The 24487-nt window shown below is 34.9% G+C and overlaps 1 protein-coding gene across 1 annotated transcript; it reads left to right on the top strand.

Annotated features, from left to right (window-relative positions):
- Positions 1 to 1469: 1469 nt before the first annotated feature.
- CAAP1 (caspase activity and apoptosis inhibitor 1) lies at positions 1470 to 24396 on the top strand. The gene is made up of 5 exons (XM_006093526.3): positions 1470 to 1666; positions 2680 to 2764; positions 3263 to 3338; positions 13935 to 14008; positions 23175 to 24396. Exons 1-5 carry the CDS (start codon positions 1598 to 1600, stop codon positions 23519 to 23521), a joined length of 651 nt encoding a protein of 216 aa, XP_006093588.1. The 5' UTR covers positions 1470 to 1597; the 3' UTR covers positions 23522 to 24396.
- The last annotated feature ends 91 nt before the right edge of the window (positions 24397 to 24487 follow it).

Below are 24487 nucleotides of genomic sequence, written 5' to 3'. Positions count from 1 at the left end.
AGGAATTGCCAAACTGTTTTCCAAAGTGGCTGCACCATTTTATATTCCTACCAGCAATGTGTGAGGGTTCTAGTTTCTCTACATTCTTACTAACATTTGAAATATTTTGTAAGCCATTAGAACCAGAGTTGACCTCCTTTACTTTTTCTATTTATAGTATCCTTCTAATTAGGCTTTTTAAAAAACCACTTATTATTTTTAATTTTAATTTTTTTGTTGTTAATCCTTACCCAAGAATGTTTTTTCCATTGATTTTTATAGAGAGTGGAAGGGAGGGAGACAAAGAAAGATCAGTGTGAGAGAGACACATTGTTCAGTTGTTTCCTGCAACCCAGGTACATGCCCTTGACCAGGAATCGAACTAATGACGTTCTGGTGTGCATGTTGATGCTCTAACCACTTAGCATACTGGCCAGGGCAAGAAACCGGTTTTTAAACAATTTCATTAGAAAAGAAAAAGAAGAAATCTACCTGAGCTACATAATTTGGATTTTCCAAGGAAAATGACTTTTGAATTGCTATCTGCATTTGTTAGTCTTGGAAGGATAGTGTGTGTGTGGTATGCGAAATGGGGGTAGGGTAGATTGTTGTAGGCAGAAGAACAGTATGTACAGAAGTCCTGCCTGTATGAGGTGAAGGGAGAACAGGTTATATTTGCGTAATTCAAAGAAGTTTGTTGTTTTTGAAACAAAGAATGAGCAGGAAGGACTAGCTAGACCATATTACCCTAAAAGCAGTGGGAAATCATTCAAAGGTTATGAATAGGAAAGATGAATATTATGTACATTTTATAAAATCCATTCTGGTAACATTATACAAAACAAACTGGAGAGACCTCAGATTATGTTCAGCAAATACACTTAAGTGGCTAGTGAAGTAATCTGGGCAAAAGGTAATGGTACCTTGGATCAGGATTATGGCAGTAGATTTGGAGAGACTGGATAGATTTGACAGAAGTGTCTTAAATTACTTGGCTACTTTGACTATGATTAAATTTTATGATAGTTTTAAAAGTGATAATAGCTCCCGGTAAGCAGTAATACATTACTGTATAATATTTGTGATTTGTAATATTTTTGCTGCTATCTTGTTTTCTATATCAATTTAAGAATAATGACAAGACATGCATAAAACTTTTGGATGAATGGCCAACTGAAGGATTATTCCAATTATTTAGAAGACTAAAATTGTAGGAAATCATTCAATATTGAGTATAATTACCATGTTTCTCTTTTATTAGTGTAGATAAACTTAATGAGATAATTGTGGTGTGGAGAGTAAGTTCAGAGAATACTGAGCAAATAATTTTTCTTTCCTATGGTTTTAGATAAATAATCTATGTAAACCAAGAATTTGGAAATATTTCATGAAGAATTTATTAAATGAATATGTGTGACGTTATGTACATATTCCATACACTGTAAGTAGTAGTATTTAATGGTTCTTGAATTTCCTTTAATTTTAGGAAGCCAAATATCTTTTACCAACTTTGGAAAAAGAATTATTCTTGGCAGAGCACAGTGATCTTGAAGAAGGTGGTCTGGACCTGACTGTGTCATTAAAACCAGTTAGTTTCTACATATCAGACAAAAAAGAAATGCTTCAGCAGTGCTTCTGTATCATCGGAGAGAAGAAGTTACAGAAAATGCTGCCTGACGTGTTAAAGGTACTTCATTACATATGTTACCAGACTATACACATATAAAGAAATTACTCACCTTTTTGTAGCAGTTGGCTTACTTAATGCAAATTATAATTGGATGTTTTCAACTAAAACAAGCTATTTAAAAACATATAGAAAAGGGAGTTTATGTAAATGGCTTTGTATATGTAAAAATTTGCCAAGAAAAAAAAATGGGTGAATTTAGTGTGCTTAGGTAAGGAATTTATTGACCTTCTGGAAATAATTCTATTAAATGCAGGCATTGTTAGTAATTAAGTTAGAGGTATAATGATTCTTTCTGGTGCTTCAATGGGAAGGCAGAGGAGGGCTGGGGGAAGGGTAAGAGATCAACCCAAAGGACTTGTATGCATACATATAAGCATAACCAATGGACACAGCCACCAGGGGGGTGAGGGCATGTGCCGGGAGTGTGGGGGAGGCCAGGGGGAGGTCAATGGGGGGAAAAGGAGACTATTTGTAACACTTTAAATAAACAAACAAAAAAAGATAATACATTGCTGTGTAACAGTATTCAATGATGTTTGGTAGTGGCTTATATTTTATTAAATTTACAAATGTTTTCATGTATTTGTTTCTGAAAATTATTCAGAGTAATACATGCTATTCTAATTTTAGAGTTGTAGAAATAGGGTTTGGACAAGTTAGGCTCAAAATCATATATGTAAGATAGAGAACCAGGATTTGAATATTTAAACCTTTAGAAGAATTACCTGACATAAGTAGAATGCTGTTGATAATATCTGGGCTCCTAATTACTCTTTGGTTTGTTTTTTCCTGATAGCATGACTGTAAATTCTCATCAAGTTTGATAAATTATAATGTTCACATGTTAACTGTCAGTTTTTCAGATTTCATCCAAGGAAAGGATTTATGTGGCTTTTAATGTGTTTTATTGTAAAGTTTTGCTAACTGGACTTTTTAGTGATTGCTGCTTCCTAGTTTACATTGCCATTATATTACATAAATGCATTTTTTGAAATGTCATTGTTTTTTAGAACTGTTCAGTAGAAGAAATTAAAAAATTATGCCAAGAACAGTTAGAACTCCTATCTGAAAAAAAAATATTGAAGATTCTTGAGGGTAAGAATACATATTTCTCCATTCTAATAACTTTTTAGTTAATACTATATTCAGAATAAATCCTGAGGTGTTCTTTTTCTTACTTGAATATTACTTTAATTTTATTATTGGGTAATCATTGAAAAGTATTTTTAATTCTGTTTGTTCAGAGAAATATAGTTTACATACCAGAAGAGCATTTCAAAAATAGACTTTGTAATGTATGTGTGGTTTTTCCATCTCAAGAGTATAGGTAAGAGCATAAGTTTGTATACAATAATAAAATGAAATAAAAAATGTTTACCCAAAATACTATAAAATTGGTTTTTGAGAAAGCAAAGTTTTTTCCTAAAATATTTTATTTTCTGCTTTATAATCTCATTGTTCTTAGTAACCTATAAACTTTAAAGTTCTTTGATCTTCATCATGTTTAAAGATGACACTTTTTATGTAATGATTAAAATTAAATTATTGTGACATTTTATAAGCATGCTTTCAATAGTTTGTTTCATTTATAAGGTGACAATGGAATGGACTCTGATATGGAAGAGGAGGCAGATGATGGCTCGAAGAAGGGATCTGATTTAGTCAGTCAGTAAGTTAAAACTTTTTCATTTTAAAGTGTTTTTGTTACTCCTTTGGTGAGTTGTTACCTGAAGAATGATTATTTTTCTGTGTATTATATAATTAAACAGTGTAGAAAGATTGATTTACTTTACTTGTAATGATTGGTTTCTTTTGGTATATATAAGGATGAAGTTTATTGCTGACAGGATTAAGGTGATTTTTTTAAATAGCTACTCAAGATACAGAACAACAGCAATGTCAACTTGAAGCAGAATCACATCTCTCATTTGGAATTTGAATAGTGATACCCACTATTTGTTAAGTACTTACTCTATCAGTCATTATGTTAATGACTTAGAACATTATTTCACTGAATTCTTCTTCATGCTTATTAACATTAGGCAGTAATTGCCTCATCTCACAGATACGATAATCAGGTGGTTTATTTTATATAGATATGTATAATTGGATTATCTATAATAATAGAAGCATAATATGCTAATGAGACTGGATGTCCTTCTGGACAACCTTCCGGATGACCTTCCGGATGAAGCCGGGGCTGCGAGGGAAGCCCAGGCCCCGGGTGCCAGAGGGAAGCCGGTGCCAGCAGCTGGGGGAAGGAAGGCCTACTCTTGCATGATATTTGTGCGCCAGGCCTCTAGTTATGATATAAAATCCCTAAAGTTTTAGAACACTGACTAATCAAGAAACAGCATGCTAATTTTTTTTCTAGATAATTCTGCTCTGTCACTACTAATTTTAGCATCTGTTGATGATTTTTGACTAAAGCAATTATTTTTTGGTAAATGCCAAAGACTGACTTGTATCTCTCTTTGCAAAGGTAGTGGCACAAATAAGAGTTTACCAGTGGCAGTAGCATAAATAAGTAGTACATAGTTAACCTGAAATCTTGAGTATTTTGTCATCTCTAATAGAATATTACAGGGCGAGTATTACCAAAAAAAGGACAATTTCATTTCCTGTTATAACTTCTAGCCTCCAGAACTGTAAGAAATAAATTTCTGTTGTGTAAGCCGGTGGCAGCCCTACCAAACTAATTTTACACATATACACATTTCTGGTGAAATTTCCTACCCAAACTTTTTATTTTGGAAAAATTTTAAACTTACATGAAAGTTGAAAGATTGATATAATGACTATCCATATACTCTCCACCTAGATTCATCAACAGTAACATTTTCTGTTTTTGCTTTCTCTTTGTATATTTCTCATTTTTCCCCTCAGAGCATTTGTATTAGTTTGCTAGGACTTCTGTAGCAAATTCCATAGACTGGCTGGCTTAAACAACAGAAATTTACTTTCTCACAGTTTTAGAGGCCTGAAGTTCAAGATCAAGGTACTGGCATGGTTCCTTTCTTCTGAGGCCTCTCTCCTTGGCTAGCAGATAGCCATCTTCTTTCTGCCTCTTCACGTGGATGTCCTGTGTGTGTGCGGCCCTGCCTGATATCTCTCCCTGTGTCCCAATCTCTTATAAGGACACCAGTCAGTTTGGATTAGGGCCCACCATGATGCCTTATTTTAGTTTAATTACCACTGTAAAGGGTGTGTCTCCAAAACAGTCACCTTCTGAGGTACTAAGGTCAGAGCTTGAATATTGGAATTTTGAGGTGGGGGGAAACACAGTTCAGCCCATACACCATTTAAAAATAAGTTGTAGATGTCATAAAATTTCATGCCTAAACAACTCATTATGCACTTCCTAAAAATAAGGACAGTCTCCCACAAGATCATCACTCATAAGAAAATAAACAGTAATTAAAATGATGTCATTGAATGTATTGTCATGTAAAATTTCCCCAATTACTAAAACAATTATTTTATAGTATATTTATTTATTTTAATTAATTAAGTGGTTGATTCTGGTCCAGGATCCATTTAGAGTTCATGTGTTCCATTTGACTGTTAATATCACAAAGCTGAGTTTAAAGGAAAGATTTAGATCAGTGATGGCGAACCTATGACACGCGAACTCATTTTTTTGGTTGATTTTTCTTTGTTAAATGGCATTTAAATATATAAAATAAATATCAAAAATATAAGTCTTTGTTTTACTATGGTTGCAAATATCAAAAAATTTCTATATATGACACGGCACCAGAGTTAAGTTAGGGTTTTTCATGCCGAGCTCACCATCACTGGGTTAGATACATTTTGTGGCTAGTCCAGGAACTTAGTACAGATCTTAAAGGAATTAGAAAATTAACAAACCAAAAGGAAATTGGGAAATGAAACATGAAGGTAAACATTAAAACTAAAGAAATAGAAAACAGAAAGGATAAACAAATCCATTAACTTGGTCTTTGTAAAAACTAGAACATAGATAAACTCTTGGATCTAGGTAAGGCAGCAGTTTTCAGCCAGTGTGCCGCAAGAAATTTTAAAGCATGAGATACCTGACTACTTAGTCAGGGGCACAGACCTCTTTTCCCTTAGATTGTCAAATAAAACTGCTAACACAACAATGACAGCATCTAACACAACAATAGCCGTTCAGTGTGAATGAGTCAAAATTATACCTATTTTTTTGGTCATAATTTTAGTAATTAGTTTATGTGTGTCATGAGATGTAAAAAGGTTAAAAATTGCTGAGTTAAGGAAATAACTGGAGAGCAATTTAATTGAGATCAGGAAGGAAGAAGGAGACGTGTGAATCTAACTAGTTCACCTTAAGTAAGCAAATGTCTAAGTTTATAAAACAATATATAGGTATTCTAAAATCTTTAGTGTCAGTGATTTTGTAGTGTTTTAAAATTTTTAGGTATTGTGACAAGATTTGCAAATGTTACAGATTATGACAGTTGCTTAACAAAAATTACAATTTTAAGTTAATACTGTGATATGGAGGCCTGGGTTTAGTTGCTATCTCCATTTGTAGATGTGCTGCTGGAAAAGAAGATTTATTGTAGCTAAAATAGCACTAAAAATGAGAACAGGTATTAACTTGGCCTATAATGCAAGGTGATTATGCTCTTAGGAATATGTTTATAATGAAATTTAAGTCTTGAATAGCGCAATAAAATAATCAGGATTGAAGTTTTATGTATAAAGAATAAAAATACAAACACTTTAGGGAAATCTTAGCAATATTTTAGAATTGCTCTAATAACTTTTTATGAATTTTAAATTAATACGCTTTTAGTAAGTGATACTGAGGGAGATGTCAGTAGAAGTAAAGCTGTATTTCCCAACAGATAATAAGCAGTGTTGAGATAATGTCACAGTTCTAGAAGATACAGAAATTTTAAAATCCGGGTTCTCAAAATAAAGCACACCGCAGAGCAGGAGTGTCCTGAAACCATTGTTCCTAGCCACTGCTACTTTCTTAGCAGAGGATGGATATGTTCTAAAATATTCAATGCCAATTTTGGATGGTTAACTTTTAAAAAAATTAGATATTCCTAAATAGGTCTTAGGAATTTTAAGTAACACATATAAATTGAACCATTTCATGTTCACTAGACTATTTAAATAGCAAATAAAATTTCACAGGGAATTGTTTTGTGAAGTGAAAAAATTTTGGGTAGGGATTATTTTTAAATCTCCATTTAATTATCCATTTTGTAAATCTGAAATGTCAGTGCTTTTGCTTAAAATGGCATGCATGAGTATTCTTAAAATATAAGTGGTTGAAAAGAGCAAGTTGATGTCATTTAAAACAAGTTACTACTTACAATGTGCTGGTTATCAGTTACAATATACTAGATTTTAATGATTTGTAATAGTTATGTTTCTTAAGTGGTCTACAAGTTATTCCACCATTTAAAATGAGTAGCTTGCTGTTTACTGCTGTTTATAGTAAGTTTAGGCACTTTAGAGATGTTAAAATGAAAGAACAGCATAGTTCATTAAGATGTTTATTCTTGAAAATAAAGGGCTATTCCTCTGGCTTGATCATTGTCTGACTGAGAGCAAGAACTAGGATTTGGGTTTATGACCACTATTCTATTGCTGAACCTGGCAGTAATACGTGGTAGAGCTCTGATGCTGTTTGTTTATTAAAAAGCCAGTGATTAACACTGCACTAGTTTTCCTGTTGAGCTATCATGATACAGCTGCTTGCCACCTTTTGTTTTTAATAAGGATAAAACCTCCATGTTCTCTTTGATGAGTTAGGGCTGTCCAAGGGGTTCAGCTCAGCTATCTGTAGAGTACTAAGGATTTGGTTTGTTTCCACAAGTAACATATATTACTTGAATATCTAAATATAAGTAACTTTCAAAGGGGCTATGGCTTTCAGCCAAATGCTAAACTCTCAGTAACTGTCAGTGGATTTTGGAACTAACTGCTGTTATTAAACTTCAGTGGAATAAAATATTTGAATAGAAGTTACTGTGCTTTGGAAAATTGGATTAATGGGTAGCATAAGTCTACAGTACTGATTTAAGTAAGCATTTTTATCAGTGGATACAAAAATAGGCCTCAGGTAGACCCGACACCTGGGCTTGCTGGGAATGATACACTTGAGAAATTCACCCTGGGATTCACCCAGCTCACTTACCCACTCTGAGATTTATGGTGTTTTGTACTAGTTATTTATTTGTTTGTTCGTTTGTTTAACTCTGTTAGGGAAATTTTCAATGTACGATGAACCCTTGCATATCTATCACCCACCCACTATGTCCCTTCTCATATTCTATCCTCCCAATTTCTGCCAAATTGATAACTTTGAAGCAAATCTTGACCTACTTAGTTTAAATGTTAAGCAGATTGGAATCTCTAGAACAGTGATGGCGAACCTTTGGAGCTTGGCGTGTCAGCATTTTGAAAAACCCTAACTTAACTCTGGTGCCGTGTCACATATAGAAATTTTTTGATATTTGCAACCATAGTAAAACAAAGACTTATATTTTTGATATTTATTTTATATATTTAAATGCCATTTAACAAAGAAAAATCAACCAAAAAAAATGAGTTCGCGTGTCACCTCTGACACGCGTGTCATAGGTTCGCCATCACTGCTCTGGAACATCCCTTAGAAGGGAAGGGAGTGAGCTTCTCCGGTTTTAGATGGGATCTTCGTGTGAACTGCAGCTGTGCTCCCCAGGGGGACTTTGAGGGACTGAGGAAGCATTGTTTTGTAACTGCCCTTCCCCCCCCCCCCCCCTAACCCACACACAAAGTTTGTATGCTTTATATTACAGAAACCTGATTTTGAAAGTATCTCATCATTTTTCTGTCAGGGTATTGTTTCATCCTGCTGCTCAAGCACTGGGTTGGATGTTAGCTGGCATTTTTCCTTTTTTTCTGCTATTCCCTCATCACTTTTTGAAGTTGACATTTTTTTTTAACACTTAACTGACTCATTGTAGTAATTGCCCTTACTGTTTCACTTGAAAAATAAATTCACTAATGTTCACAACGCACTAAACTTGTTAATTCTCTAATCCTCCTGTGTACTTCTCTCACCTTTTGAACTGTTTGCTTACCAAGAGTCACTCATGTTTGTTTCCAATTCAATTATCTTAGTTGCATAATTTTAGTTAAATGTATGGACTGATGAAGTATCTATGTAACAGAGGAAAGTTGAATGATTTGGAAAAACTCAAAGAGGCGTTTCTAAAAAGTTGTCACTTAGCTGTGGGATAAGCAACAATAAAATTTTGGGGCACATAGTATAAATACAGAGGGCTATTTTTTTGAACTCATATTTTTGCAATTTAAATAAGCCCAAACTGGAAATGGCTTATGTGAGTAGGTTGAGACTGAGCTTTTTTCTATGGATTCATATTAAAAGTAAGGCTGCGGCCCAGTCGGCTTGACTTAGTGGTTGAGTGCCCACTTATGAACCAGTAGTCACAGTTTGATTTCAGGTCAGGGCACATGCCCACGTTGCAGGCTTGATCCCCAGTGTGGGGCGTGCAGGAGGCAGCTGATCAATGATTCTCTCTCATCATTGATGTTTCTATCTCTCCCTCTCCCTTCCTCTCTGAAATCAATAAAATACACACACACACACACACACACACACACACAATTTATTTATTTATTTATTTTAAAAAATTAAAATGGAAAGAATCTGGCTAGTTTGGTCCTGTTTCTTTATCCTTCTGTTTAGGTATCCTCTCAGTATTTATCATTAACAAAAAATTGACTTTCTTTTTCTGTTTAGAAAATTTTTTTAAACCTGTAGTAATTCACATGTGGTTCTTAAGTTCTGCAAATCTCCTCAATGTATTATTCTGAGTTAAAAAAAACAAATTAATTGAGTGATAGAAAGGATCAAGAGTAGAACTATATTTGAGGTAAAATAAAGAAATTTGGACTGATACTGGTTTGAGCACTTAAATTCCAGAGATCGGTATAGGATTCACTTATAATTCAAGGCCAAGATTGTAAATTAAGCTTCTTTAAGAAGGAGCAGTGCAGGTTAGAGAAGGGAATTAGAAAAATAAAAAATGAAGTTTTTTGGGTTTTTTTTTCTTAATGGAAAGAGGTACAAAATATCATTGCAAGATTCTTAACCCAAACCAGCATTAGCAGTGTTCCCTCTCTTCCCCCTTTCTCTCTCTCACTTCTCTCTCTCCAGTTGTTATAAAATTCTTACATAGTTTTAAACTGTTTTATTAAAATATCACTTAAATATAAATTTTTTTTAGTTTTCCTAACTCTAACACTTAGTTTGTCTTATCATCTAGAGGTAACTTTTATAAAATTTTTCATAGAACTAGCAAAGAAATACTTCATATGTACATGTAGCTTTCTTATACTTTAAGACATTTCCTTTTTTTGTATATATCTTGCCTTTCACGCTTTTTGACGAAGATCTTTAAATTGTATTAGAGAAATCTGAATGTTGTATATAATTGTAGTTTTAAAGTCTGCATCTTGGAAAAATTAACTAGATTTTAAAGTTCCAAACTATTTTCTGAAATTTTTTTCAACTTCAGATAATACTGGTATAAAATCATCTACTGTTTCACTTTTTAGACACAAGGTGGTGCACTGGACTTACTGTCTGAAATTCGATTGAGTTTCTTCAACAGCCTTAAGATAAAACAGAACATTGTAAAAGTTCATTTTGGGCACTAAAGTAAATTATTTATAAAAGCAGAGAATTTTTATAGAGGGATTTAGTTTTATTTGATGGGAATCCAAGGGACTTTCACAGAGAAAATAAAATAATGTATAAAATAATTCATTTTGTTGCACTATTAAAACTTTTTGTTTCGAAATAATTTCAGTCTTATTAAAATGTCACGAGGATAAGACTACTACAAGAAACATTCATATACTCTTTATCTAGGTTTACCTATCATTAACATTTTATCCTATTTGCACACCTTCTCTTTATATAGGTGTGTTTTTTCCTGAAATATTTGAGACTAAGTTACATACTTTACTCCTAAATACTACAATATGCTTTTCCTAAGGATGGTGGTATTCTGTTTTATATAACCACAATATAGTGTAACTTTAGTTAATTCAACTTCAGTATTTCAACATTGGTACAGTACTTTTATCCAATCTACCATTGGTATTTTAATTTGTCATTTGATTTAGTAAATGTCCTTTACAGTGTTTCCCCCTCTAATTCAGTAGTCTCATGTCAAATATAATGATTAATTTTTATGATTCTTTATCCTCCTTTATCCTGGGATGTTTCCACAGCCTCTCTTTGTCTTTTATAACATTGATCTTTAATCAGTGTTTTCATTTTGGGTTATACATTCTCAGCTAGAATATTGCATGGGTGATGTGTCCTTCTTAGTGTATTTCATATGCTCATGGTCTTTTTTTAACGGTAATGTTACAGTATGTTTTTGTTCAAACCATTTTTTGTAAATTCAGTTGTATATGTTTAGAAGAAGAATTCAGTGTCCATCATGACTGTAAGAAAAAACATTTCCTCTTAAAGGAAGATATGTAGACTAATGCTTTCATTAGGTAAAATCTAATTTGACTATAAGGTTTGAGGTAGTACATTTTAACTTTATTCTTTAGAAAGTTCTTTATCCTAACTAATAATAGACAAACATAGTAATTGACCGTACCTTCACTACGCCGCCCATCGGCTAATCAGCACGATATGCAAATTAACCACCAACGAAGATGGCGGCTAATTTGCATACTGCAGGCAAGGCGGGACAGCGCAGCCGCCAGCTCGAGAGCCGCCATCTAGGCCCCTGTGTGCGACCCCAGAAGCCGCCTGCCTGCCGCCAGTGATCGGATCCGATCCAGGGCCGCAGGCCGGCCCCAGAAGCCCCAGAAGCCGGTGATCAGGGGGAGATGGGGGTCCCCTGCCCAGGCCTGAGACCTCTGGCGGAGGTGTCAGGCCTGGGCAAGGGGCCGATCCTGTGATTAGAGGGCAATGGAGGTCGACGCCTCTGGCCAAGGTGTCAGGCCTGGACAGGGGGTGGAGCCGGCAATCAGAGGGGTCTGGGGGTCCCCTCCCAGGCCTGAAAGCCTGGGCCAGAGGCGTCAGGTCTGGGCTGGGGGGGGGGGGGCCAAGCCGGTGATTGGTGTGAACTACAGAGGAAACACCTTTTCTGACCGCTCATTGGCTAAGCTCCCTGTATGCCACTGGTAATATTCTTAATAACTTAGGTAATAAGAATCCAAAAAGGTGATCTAGGGTTTTTCACCACACTCCTGGCGAAAAAAATGGAGGTCCGCTGCTGGAGGGCTAAGAAATGTCATATCCTGCCCTAGCCAGTTTGGCTCAGTGGACAATGCCTTGGCCTGCCGATGGCAGGATCTGGGTTCAATTCTGATTAAGGGCATATAATATACCTAGGTTGCAGGCTCCTCTCTGGGCGGGGCCCAGGTCAGGACTCATGCAGGAGGCAACCAATCAAAGCGTTCCTCTCACTTTGATGTTTCTCTCTGTCTTTCCCTTTCTCTTCCACAGTCTCTAAAAATCAATGGAAACATCCTCGGGTGAGGATAAAAAAAATAATAAAGAAATTATTATATGAAAGACACATCTTGAAAATGCCTAAAGAAAGTTGACATTTTTTCATGGTGAAGGGACTGGAGTCCATGTTGATGAAAAAACCTTGTTGGCTGCGTGACTGCAGTGGCTGCAGCAGCGGGGTGATGGGCTGGTGCCTTCCCCTGATCAGCCCAGTCACCTCCACAAAGGGAGGCCAGACTACGGCTTAGGCCCGCTCCCCAAGGGGAGCAGGGAGCGGGCCTAAGCCGTCACTAGGACATCCCCTGAGGGCTCCCAGTATGTGAGAGGGGGCAGGCTGGGCTGAGGGACACACCCCCTCCCCCCCATGCACGAATCATGCACTGGGCCCCTAGTCTATATATATAAAAGCCTAAGCGACTGAATGACTAAACAACCAGTCACTGTGACACACACTGACCACCAGGGGGCAGACGCTAAACGTAGGAGCTGCCCCCTGGTGGTCAGTGCGCTCCCACAGCCAATCTCCCAGGCCCCCCCCACTCCCCCCCAACCTCCCGTGGCCCCTGATTGGCCCCGATGGCCAGCCAGGCCAAGGGACCCCACCCATGCACAAATTTGTGCACTGGGCCTCTAGTGTAGTATATTGGCATTCACTCTGCCCTGGGTTGCCAAGGAATATTATTGATATCCTTGTTGAGTTCTGCCAGTCATTCTGATGAAAGAATAAAATCTGGCATTAGACAGAAAGAAATACAGAAAACAGTTATCACAGTTATAAATCTCTCAGATGATAATACCAAATTCAAATTATTTTGTAGTCCCTATTTGAGTTTGTGCTTGTATTAGAGTTTTAATATGTAACAAACATGTAAGTTCTAATTATGTTGATTGGAAAGAATATTACAAACTTCTCAACAAAATTATTATGTCTTTATCTTTTGGTTATTTAAGGAATTTGTTGTTACTAAGTAGATAGTTTGAGTAGGAAAATTTCCTAAATACTTTTAGTGTATTAGTTTTAGGGTGTGTATGTATAAAAATTCTCAGAAGGTAATGGGTATTTATTTTAAAGAAAATAGCCATTTTGAATATATGAAATTCATTAATTTGACTTCCGCTGAAAACTATTTGTAGTATCAATATTAAGATGATATAATACCCTCTAAGAAGGAACACTAGTTTAGTTTGCAGCTCTGTTGCAGAACATGGTGAATCAAAACTTTTTTAGGGCATGATCTTACACTTAATCTATATGTATTTTCCATTTGGATTACAAAATTAGGTGAATATAAAATAATTTGAATTCCAGAGTACCCATTAAACTAGCAGTTGAACTTGATAAATTATTGGATTCATCTGCGACTTATTTCTTCATTAGCTACTGTGCAGGGTATTAGAAGGGAGACGACGTTATCTCATCATTTCCTTTCAGGTTTGCCCCTTGATTTCACAGAGAAGTATACTGCTTAAATTGGTGGTAGTTTAGAGCTGCTCTTTCTGACCCTTGTATACATGTTTCTGAGTTGCCAGAGTACACTAAATCAGCGGTCGCCAACCTTTCGGCCTCACGGACCATCAATGGTCCACGGACCACCGGTTAGCGACCGCTGCACTGAATGGTACCCTGGGGATGTAGAAAATTCAGTGTGCCTTTCCAAGTGTCTAACTTAATTCTTAGATATTGAGCTGTAAATATTATTTGATTGACTGTAGTTTTAACAATTGTTTTTATTTATTTTTATTCCTCAGACAAGACATCTGTATAGATTCTTCTTCATCCCTAAAAGAGAACAAGCAACCTGAAGGTCTGGAATTAAAACAAGGTATGAATCAAGTACTTAATTTTTATATAGCATTTACCTGAAGATTATAAGCACTAATAATACATTTTCAGCTCACCTTATTTTACAGATAGATGACAGAAAAGTTTATTTGATTCAAGATCAAAAGAGTAAAGAATACATCCTTTATTTCATGAATCCTTCAGCCCCAGAGTGGTTCTGCCTTAGTGATGTGTAGTTACAGAGGCCACCAGAAAGTTGTCATCTTAAATAGTTTTAATTTGATGATCTCTATTACATATCCTTAGTTGTAGATATCAGAGATATGTTAACTGGTAGCTGTGGGTTGTATGTGGAAAAAAGAAATCTTATGGGATAACTTACTCTCTTTTTTTTTTGCAGAGATGTCTTCTCCTTGTTTACTTTCTTCCTTATTTATTGTTTTCTATAAGTCGGTATTTTTTGACATTACCATTTACCAGAAGTAAAGTGGCAGTTTGTGGTTTATTTGAGCCAAGTAGATAACTGGGCTAATTTTTTAGATATATATTTTTTGTTTGTTTCTTCACATCCTCAATGGGAAAATTGAAAGTAAAAATAAAATTTTATTACTCAAAAATCACATTTTTTCTTTTTCCTGCTAAAAATACTTCAGAGCAGTGATAACCTTTTGCAGCCAAGAGGATTGTAATATTTATGATGTAAGCAACTAATCTTTGATAACTTAGAATAGTTTTTTTTTAAACTTGAGTTATAAGAACATTTCATGGAGAGAATCAGGTTATCAATTTATTTAGGCAGAATTTGTTTTAACTGTGGTCTGTTACTAATGCTTAATTAACAAATTGAAAAGGTGTTGGATAATGAATTTTGTGATTCTTTCAATTTATATATAGAGAGAACAAAGCCTAGATATTCTGTAATTCTAAGTTAAGTACTGTTGAGTTTATAAATATTTCTGATTGACCTTGAGAATACCATTGCTTTTCAGAAGTCCTCTTTTTGTTAGCCAGACGAAATCATGTCTTTGTATTCTGACTACTTCCAAGCACCCCCCACAGACATAAACTCAGATTCATAGTTTTCATTTACATTTATTTGCCATATATAAATAATGCAAAGCACACATCACTTTCATAAAATGTAGTCATAGTCTTATAGCTCTTGCACCATTTATCTGTGTAATTGGACAACATTGCCGTTGCTTCTGCCTTTGTTTTTACTCTGCATCAGATGAGCAGGCAGTGTGGAGGTTAGACCATCTGTGGAGAGAAGAATGTCATATAAAGGACAGAAAAAAACTGGAGTGGTCAGGCTGATTCTAGGGAAGAAAGAATGGAGACCTCGTTGTACAAAGTAGCCAGTGCCGCCCTCTAAGGGAAGATGTTTTTCTGCTCCCATGTTTAAGCACCTGGAGTCATTAGAACTCCCTTCCCAGTGTCAACAGCCTGTTTTGCTTTAGTTTTCTTATGGTAACTTCAGTCATTTGAAACCCAGCCATGGAGACAGAGAGGGAGAGAAAAAGGACTCAGAGTAGCCAGATACCACAAAGCTTTTATGCATAGGAGGTTTTATAGGCCACTTCGGTTCTCACTGAGGCATCAGAACTGTCAAAAACACATGATCATCAGTAAGTGACAGTAAGCAGAGGTGAAAAAACCTTGAGATCAGAGCATATTAGTTCCATTTTGCAATACAGTTCATGTTGTGACCAAATCTGTAGGAAATGGTTAAACTGAATTTCAACTCTTTTTTAAAGGAAGCAGGGAAATAAGTCTTCTAGAAAAATGTCTACAAAAATGATTAAAATATAAAATGTTTTATTGTGTAATGGGATAAACATAAATTACCTAGACGATTCAATTATGTAGAGCTTGTCCCAGATAAATATTTGTATAGCTGAAATCTGAACCAGCTAATAAGTAACTTGCTTGGAAATAGAAATTCTGGTAGGCTCAATACAGATTATTGCCTTTTTTCTAAATTAATGTGGCCTATTTTTAATATGCAAAACTTTCAAAATTGATTTAATATTTTCTCTAACTTTTTTTGCACAGCTAGCTATTCTTGCTCACAGTGAGCTCAATAAAAACAATATAATGCTTTTTGTGAATGCATTGTCATTTTATTTAATGGTTTGGCTGTTTAAGAAAATTCATTGAAGCTTGCTTACTAAAGTAACCCTTTGTTCAGTAGACCAAAATGTAAAGCAGCATTGAATTTTCCCTTTGCTCTTTCAGAATAAAATAAATCTTACTGTACGACCTATTAATGGTGTATGAAGCTGACAGGTTATTTAAATTACATTTTCATTTTTTTTCAGCTTCTAAAATATTCAAATATTGTTAAATATTAACTATGAATTACTTAAATTGAAATTGGCATTTCTTTGTTTAGTACTGGTTTTATTGATTTTGTTGATAGGAAATAACATTTATAAAACTGGTTTTGCTAAAGATGGGTATAGATTATACCCTGACTTCTGTCACATTTTAATAAAGGATTAATATCTGAAGATTCACCTTCCATGTGCAAACATTATTGAAATATAAATATAATCTACTGGGGATTGATTGGTATTGTAGTAAAATAGAAATTCTGTTGAGGTTATTTTCCTGAGTCATTCATTTTTAGCAAGAGGGCAGTTGTAAAAGAAACACCAGATATAGTTTTGCTTTTTGTCTTTAGCATAGCTATGTTTGTATACACATGCACATTTACATATGCAAGCCTGAGATCTTACGTTAATTTCTGGAGGATTTCAAGGCTTGTATTATTGAAAAGATTTTGTTCAGCTTTTAAAATAATAATGGTTTATATAAATTTCCTAAATTAGTTATTTGTGTTGTCATTAAAATAAAAACTGCTATTTGTTAAAGGTAGAAAATATTTTTAAAATATCAAATCTCTGCTAATATTAATGAGTTTTTCTATTATTTATCTAAATAAACTTGCTTAAGACATTCAGTAATATTAAAATAATGATCTATATTCAAATTGTTGCTATAAAGTTTACAATTGGGGAATATGTGTAATTTTGAAAATTATTCTCCTTTGTAACTTAAAGAATTAAGCTCTTGTCCTTGGAAGTTGTTAGGGTAAAACTTTTCTTTTTAATCCTGACCCAAGGATACTTTCCCATTGATTTTTTTTTTTTAAGAGAGTGGAAGAGAGGGAGTGAGGGTGGAGAGAGAGAGAGAGAAAGAAAAAACAAAAACAAAACATAATTGGAAAGAGATACATTGATTGGTTGCCTCCTGCATGCACCAGGACCGGAGCATGGTATCCAGCTTGCAACCCCCGTGTGTGCCCTTGATTGGGAATCAAATTGGAGACCGTTTGGTATGTGGGCTAACACTATAATCGCTGAGCCACATCGGCCAGGGCAGGATACATTTTTTTTTTATTATACATGAGAAATACCTAAGTTAAACGTGGGTATTTAGGTTGAAGATAAGTTGAAATCACTTGAAAATATTTGAAGGTCTGCTAAATGGAAGAGTGATTAGGTTTGATCTATATTGTTTTCGAGAATAAAAATAGGGCCAGCAGATAAAGTTATCATTTGAATATTTCAAATAATCACAAGTAACAGAAAATGCAGTGGGCTGCCTTCTGAAATACATTCCTGTTGCTGAAGGTGTTTGAAAACAGGCTATAATAAACGGCCACTTGGTGACACTGTTGTAGAGCTGACTCGAGTAAATGTTTGGCTGTTTGGCCTTGATCTTGAAGTTCTTTTCGAGCTGTCAGATTCTGTTAACGCCAGTGCCTAGTGCAGTGTCTTCACTTGGGAAGAGTGCGTAATAACTGGTTTCTTAAATTGTTTAATGGAAGCAGGATGAAATACACAATTTCTTTCTAACTCTGCATTTTGTTATTCTATTAGAGGAAAAGATACTTGATTTAAAATGTCTTTAAATTATATGATGGTTCCTTGGAATGCATACATATGAGTATAATCATAAAAATAAATATGCAACCATATGGCATATAAAATTATCGAAATCAATAAGGCGTGTACTACATCTTATTCTGAATCTTTTACATTAGTTTTCTCAGGCAGAGTTTTGTTGTGCTTAGGCTCAGATCTGGCCACTTTTTCTTTTTTATTCAGATAACATTGGTTTTTAACAGCAATTTTCAACCTTTTTCATCCCATGACACACATATATTAATTACTAAAATTCTGCGACGCACCAAAAAGATTATATTTTTTCCCCGATCTCACAGAAGAAAAAGGTATAATTTTCATTCATTCACATTGGACAGCTATTGTTGTGTTGGCTGTTGTCATTTTTTTATTTGACAGTCTAAGGGACAAGAGGTTAGTGCCCCTGACTAAATAGTCAGGTATTGCATGCTTTAAAAATTCTTGCAGCTCACTGATTGAAAATCTCTTGTTTTATAACATTTTTAAGTTTCAGATATACAGCATTATAATTTGACATATTAGTTTATTTTAAAAATGTAGTTGCCTCATGCAATTATATTTTGGCCTTCTATTTCACGAGTTAGTGAATTATCTTTGAGAATTATCTTCTTAATAAGAGCTTTAAGAAATTGAAAATTAGACTTTTAATGAGGAAAAATTGCACCCAGCGGGTGTGGTTCAGTGGTTGAGCATCAGCCCATGAATCAGGAGGTCATGGTTCAATTTCTGGTCAGGGTACATGCCTGGATTGTGGGCTCAATCCCCAGTGAGGGGCACTTGCAGGAGGCAGCTGTGTCTCTCTATCGATGTTTCTGTCTATCCCTCTCCCTTCATCTCTCAATTAAAAATTATATATATATTTTAAAAAGGGGGTAAAATATAAAATAACATTACCATTGTTTAGTAAAGGTATTAAATATAAAACTACATGAGACCATTTGAATCCTTAAAGTGAGAGATAAATGGAAAAACCCAATTAATTTTCGTTCTTGTTGGTGCTGTTATTGTTGTTCTAAGGTAGTACTGACTAGGGGAGGCAAAACTGAGTAAGTAGAGGGACTAGAATAAAAAGAAATGAATTTGCAGCTTTAATGTTGAATTTTGCTAAAAAGAACTTCACAGCCAGTAGCTCAAAGAATAAATACATTTATATAAAATTTAAAAGGTAGAGAAAAGTGCCACCAGAGAGACTTTTATTGCTTTGTAAAAGAAGAGAATAAAGATTATCAGCTAATTAAGCAGCATTGGTAGGCCAAGAGTTTTCCATGCCTACCATGTACGTGCTGCCGAGTAACTGTCTGGATTGGCAGATGTTTTGTGCTGCCTCTTCCTTTGTATGTCTAAATTGCAGGCATGAGCGCTAGAAAGCTGAGGGAGACTGGGAAGAAAGTGTTACAGGGCTGCCTGGTGTTGGAAGCAGAGAAGCATATGTACCACCGGTAAAGTTTGAGTCTAATTCCTTTCTTCCTAACCCTAGTTGCCTCCTTGATCAGCTGTATTCACAGAATGCAGCTTCTCAAAAGGAGTTAACTTCTTTAAAGGATTTCAAACACTGTTCTGGGAAAATGCTGTCCAGTTCGGCAATTGGTGAAGCAAAGAGTGGTGTAACCATCAGTGCAACTTAAGAATTTACATTTCTTTTCTCATTCCTTTGAGCTTTTCACAAGTTATTACCAACAATGACACCAAATGGGATCATCCCTCCTTTTATTTTATTTTTTTAAAGATTTTTAATTGATTTTTAGAGAGAGAGGAAGGGAGAGAGAGAAACATCAAAGTGAGAGTGAGACATAAATCCTGTCTCCTGAACCATTTTCCTGGGATCGAGCCCACAACCTGGGCATGTGCTCTGACCCAGAATTGAACTGGCAACCTTTAGGGTGCATAGGACGACGCCCAACCAATTGAACTACACTGTCCAGGATCTCCCTGTGTTTTTAAATTTAATTTAATATTTTCCAACTCTGCTTTTTAATTTGTCTCTTTCTATGAGTAGTAGTTAAAGGAAAGGGTGAAAATTACATTTTCTATGGCTGTTAGCCCACACTGTTTTTGTACCCTTTGAAAGCCCCTCTGTTGCAATTAAATATGATACTTTCTAGATTTAAAAAATAATGAATTAACTGGCAAGGCTTTTAGATGCATAATGCCTTACGTGTTTTGTCAAGAATGAAATTACAAATAATTTGATTCAGTATTTTGAGAGAAGTGTTAATTTTCATGTGTTTTTGTGTTTTTTAATTATACCCATTTTAAACATTCTGTTTCATAGGCTCCTAGACATACATACTGTTAGGGCAGCTGCTTTGGCGGTCACAAACTCCAAACCTTCATCGGATGTTTGGATCCCCTCTGAATCCTCTGTGCTTTATCTAGTTCATTGGGAAAAGTACCTTCTTGTGTAGAAGTGCTCCTACCAAAGGAAAGATAGTCAACATTAGGCTTGCAGTCAGATTTTGTTATCAGTTCCTGACCCTTTTACACATCCCCCACCATTAGTCTATGATTTAATGAGCAGTTTTGGTTGCCACATCATATAATTGATTTATGTTGAGCTTACAGATAACAGACTTTAATTTTTTAAAAATTATTATTTCTTAGTTTTTTGAAATAGCTTTAGAGTGTCTATATACTCACTCACTCACCACCTCTTCTCCCAGTTTCCCTTATAATATCTTGCATTAGTGTGGAAAATTTGTTTTAATTGATGAGTCAGTATTAAAACATTGTTATTAACTGAAGTCCGTTGTTTACATTAGGGGTCATTCCTAGGGTTTTATATTCTATGGCTTTTGATAACTATAATAACATGTATCCACCATTACAGTACCATTAGAGTATAGTTTCACCTCTTCATCCTTCCCCCGGACTCCTGGCAACCACCCATCTTTTACTGTCTAGTTTTGTCTTTACTGGATATCATACAGCTAGAATCTCAGAGGATGTAGTCTTTTTACAATGGCTTCTTTCACTTGTCAATGTGCATTTGAGGTCCTTCCATGTCTTTTTGTGATTTGATAGCTCATTTCTTTTGTTGCTAAATAATTTTCCATTGTTTGGATGCACTGCACTTTGTTTATCCGCTGACCTATTGAAGGACATCTTGTTTGCTTCCAAGTCATGAATAAAAGCTGCTACAATCGTTTGTAGGCAGGTTTTTATGTGGACATAATTGTAACTCTGGGTAAATACCAAGTTTAGTTTTGTAAGAAACAGTCAGACTGTCTTTCAAAGTGCCACACCATTTTACATTCCCGCCAACAATGAATGAATTCCTGTTCCAAATTCTTGCTAGTATTTGGTGCTCCATTGTTTTGTATTTTGGCTGTTGTTATAGGTGTGTAATGGTGTCTAGTTTTATTTTGTAACACTCTAATGGCATATGATGTTGATTTTCTTCTCATATGCTTTGCCATCCATATATCTTATTTGGTGACTTGTCTCGTCAGATCTTTTCCCTATTTTTAAATTGGGATGTTTGTTTTCTAATTGATGAGTTTCAAGAGTTCTTCTATAGTTTGGATTTCATTCCTTCATCAGATGTGTTTTGCAGATATTTTCTCTCAGTCTGTGGCTTGTCTTTTCATTCTCTTATTATTTATTCATATTTACACATACTTTGTAGGTCTATGTATCTTACATATTGTATTTCAGGGGTCCTCAAACTACGGCCCGCGGGCCACATGCAAATACAAATATTGTATTTGTTCCCGTTTTGTTTTTTTACTTCAAAATAAGATATGTGCAGTGTGCATAGGAATTTGTTCATAGTTTTTTTTTTAAACTATAGTCCGGCCCTCCAACGGTCTGAGGGACAGTGAACTGGCCCCCTGTTTAAAAAGTTTGAGGACCCCTGTTGAATTTATTCAGGTGGCTTTAAGAGACCTATGAGAAGAAGATATACTCAGCCTGAACCAGCATTCTAATCTGTGAAGCTTGTGGTCATTCTGATTCTGTTAAGATCTGGGAGGCAGAATAGAATGTTTAAGTGCATAGATTTTCAAAATATACTCAGGTTTGACTTTGCTTCTGCCATTTTAGTTTGTGAACGAAGTTACTTAAACTCTCTGCCCCTCAGTTTCCTCATTTATGAAATGGGATAATAATTATGAGTGTCTAATATTATCTTGGCATAAAAGAGTTATAGAGAAGTGCTTAGTAATAGTAAGTGCTCAATAAATATTAGCTCTTGTAATTATTTCTACCATCATTATTGTTGTCATTAATGCTTTCTGCTTCATCCCCTCCGTATCATCCTGGCTATCTAATTGGTAAACTTGTTTCTATATTGAATTATAGTCTGCATTTATGTAGCTTTTACTTATTGGTCCTTTTGTGTCCTTTGGATTATGAAAAATACCTCTTCTGAATGATGTCTCTTTGACTTTTGAAGCTGATCCCTTCTATTATCAGAATTTCTTCATTGATCAACCTGTTTTGTAAATAACTTTTCCTTATCATAAGGAAGTTAAGAAAGTTAACATTTTGGGGATCATAACTTTTAAAATATATTAGAATTTAAAAGATAAATAAATTGAAGGTATAAATGAGCACTCAGAGTTGTAAATGACACCTGGATTTGAGTGATGTCCAATGCCCAAGTGGCTGAGAGCTATAATCTGCATTTATATTCACTTGTCATCAGATATAGAAGTTTTATAACAAATGCATTTTTAAAAATTATGGTGTACTAACTTTATTAATTATAATCCTCTTGATGAAAACGTATTTTATCTTAGAAAATGGCCTTAGGCATTCTCTTTTAATTTATTGGTTTAGAACAAAGTGTTGGAAAAAGCATATGAAAAGATTTGGGATAATTGCAATGTACATGGGGTCCAGCTTACTAATGATTTTTTCCCTTTTTTTGTAGTTTATAAAGCAAAGTATTTTAAACTCTTTCTAGAATGGAATTTTGCTTCAATAATAAGCAGTACCCTATCCCCAAAGGGTTTCCAATGTCAGTTTTCAATTTGTAATGTAGAAGCTTCACTGTGGTGTAAAGTTTTACGATATTTTATTTAGGAAAAAAGATCACAGAACTCCATATAATGGTATAAATTTCCCAATGCTTACATGTTTTAAATTGGAATGAAAAACACATTAAAGTTTACATTAAATTATATCTGTTTTCAAAGTGGAGGAGTCAGTGGGATGGGGGATCCATGGTGGGAGGTGTGGGTCAAAGAAGCCCGTTAAGCATAAATAGAAAGGAAATTTTGACTAAGGCAATTAGATTACATGGTTCTTTCCCACTTTTTTTGTTTGTTACAGGCAAAGGGGAAGATAGTGATGTTCTCAGTATAAATGCAGATGCTTATGACAGCGACATAGAAGGCCCATGCAATGAAGAGGCAGCTGCTCCTGAGGTCCCAGAAAATACAGTCCAGAGTGAAGCTGGTCAGATAGATGATCTGGAGAAAGACATTGAAAAAAGTGTGAATGAGATTCTGGGACTGGCAGAGTCTAGCCCAAAGGAGCCCAAAGCAGCTACCCTAACTGTTCCTCCACCAGAAGATGTTCAGCCTTCTGCACAGCAGCTGGAGCTGCTAGAACTTGAGATGAGGGCAAGAGCCATTAAAGCCCTGATGAAAGCTGGTGATATAAAAAAGCCAGCCTAATTATTTAATTTGAACCTGAATTTTAGGTGTGTTTGAACAAAGCCACATGGTATGACTTCGTATCTGAAATTTATTTGGGTCTTACGTGATATTTCTCATGTTACCCTTGTTAGATAAACTCAATCTAGACCTAAAATTCCTATGGCTATTTTTGTTGATGTTACTTTTATATTATATATGTGTTATTGTTTTATGAGTTCATGACAAATATTGTTAGATAATTGGATACTTTGTTAGATAAGTATTTTAGCTTGTCTGCAGATTAATATCTGAAAAGCCATTAGCAGAGTCATGGTAATTTTTTTCTTAATTTTTAAATATTTTGGTACCAAGCCTAACAGCTTAAGAAAAATTGACTAAGAATGTTGCTCTTAAGACCACCTATATTTTGCAATGAAATATTAAATTAGTGCTCCTAGATTTGTTAACAATTTAAGAATTTTAGTTATGCTCATATGCACCTTGAAAATATGTATTATCTTGAAGATATATACCTTCTATGGTTGTGGATTTACTAGTAAAAACCGAGTAACATTTTTTACTGTAAGGCTTAGAGATCTGAAATGTCTGAGAAAAACTTACTTAATAAAGAAAAAAAGGACTTAATGTAAGTCAGTTTTTAATAATGTAGAGTAGTTGCCCAGCTTTAGTTCCAATAGACAAGCCATTCTGACAGGTATTTGATTTTTATTGGACACTTTGTTGAAGTGTTTTTCTTCACTAAAAAGGGAACACGTTTTCATTTTCATTCCAAGCTATAGGGAAGAGGAGAATATTTTATCATAGAGATGTTCGTCTGTTGTTTTTGCTTGATGATCTGATGTGCTATAATTCCATGAATTAAAAATAATAAAGACTGTCATTCTGAATTTGAAGACTTTTGATACTTTTCCAAAAGCAAAATTAATTTCAGGAAGCTTTGATAAGTCGATGTTATAATTAATCTAATTTTGTATAGTTTTTGTA

Source organism: Myotis lucifugus, unplaced genomic scaffold (genome assembly GCF_000147115.1).
Source record: "Myotis lucifugus unplaced genomic scaffold, Myoluc2.0 scaffold_118, whole genome shotgun sequence".
Taxonomy (NCBI): domain Eukaryota; kingdom Metazoa; phylum Chordata; class Mammalia; order Chiroptera; family Vespertilionidae; genus Myotis; species Myotis lucifugus.
This window is presented reverse-complemented; position numbering and strand designations above follow the sequence as displayed.

What these genes read in the sequence shown, in the direction of transcription:
- CAAP1 (XM_006093526.3), top strand. Translation starts at nt 1,598, where the DNA reads ATGCTTCAGCAGTGCTTCTGTATCATCGGAGAGAAGAAGTTACAGAAA. An exon ending in GGATCTGATTTAGTCAGTCA is followed by an intron (nt 3,339 to 13,934) that starts GTAAGTTAAAAC and finishes TTTATTCCTCAG; the next exon opens with ACAAGACATCTGTATAGATT. An exon ending in AGGTCTGGAATTAAAACAAG is followed by an intron (nt 14,009 to 23,174) that starts GTATGAATCAAG and finishes TGTTTGTTACAG; the next exon opens with GCAAAGGGGAAGATAGTGAT.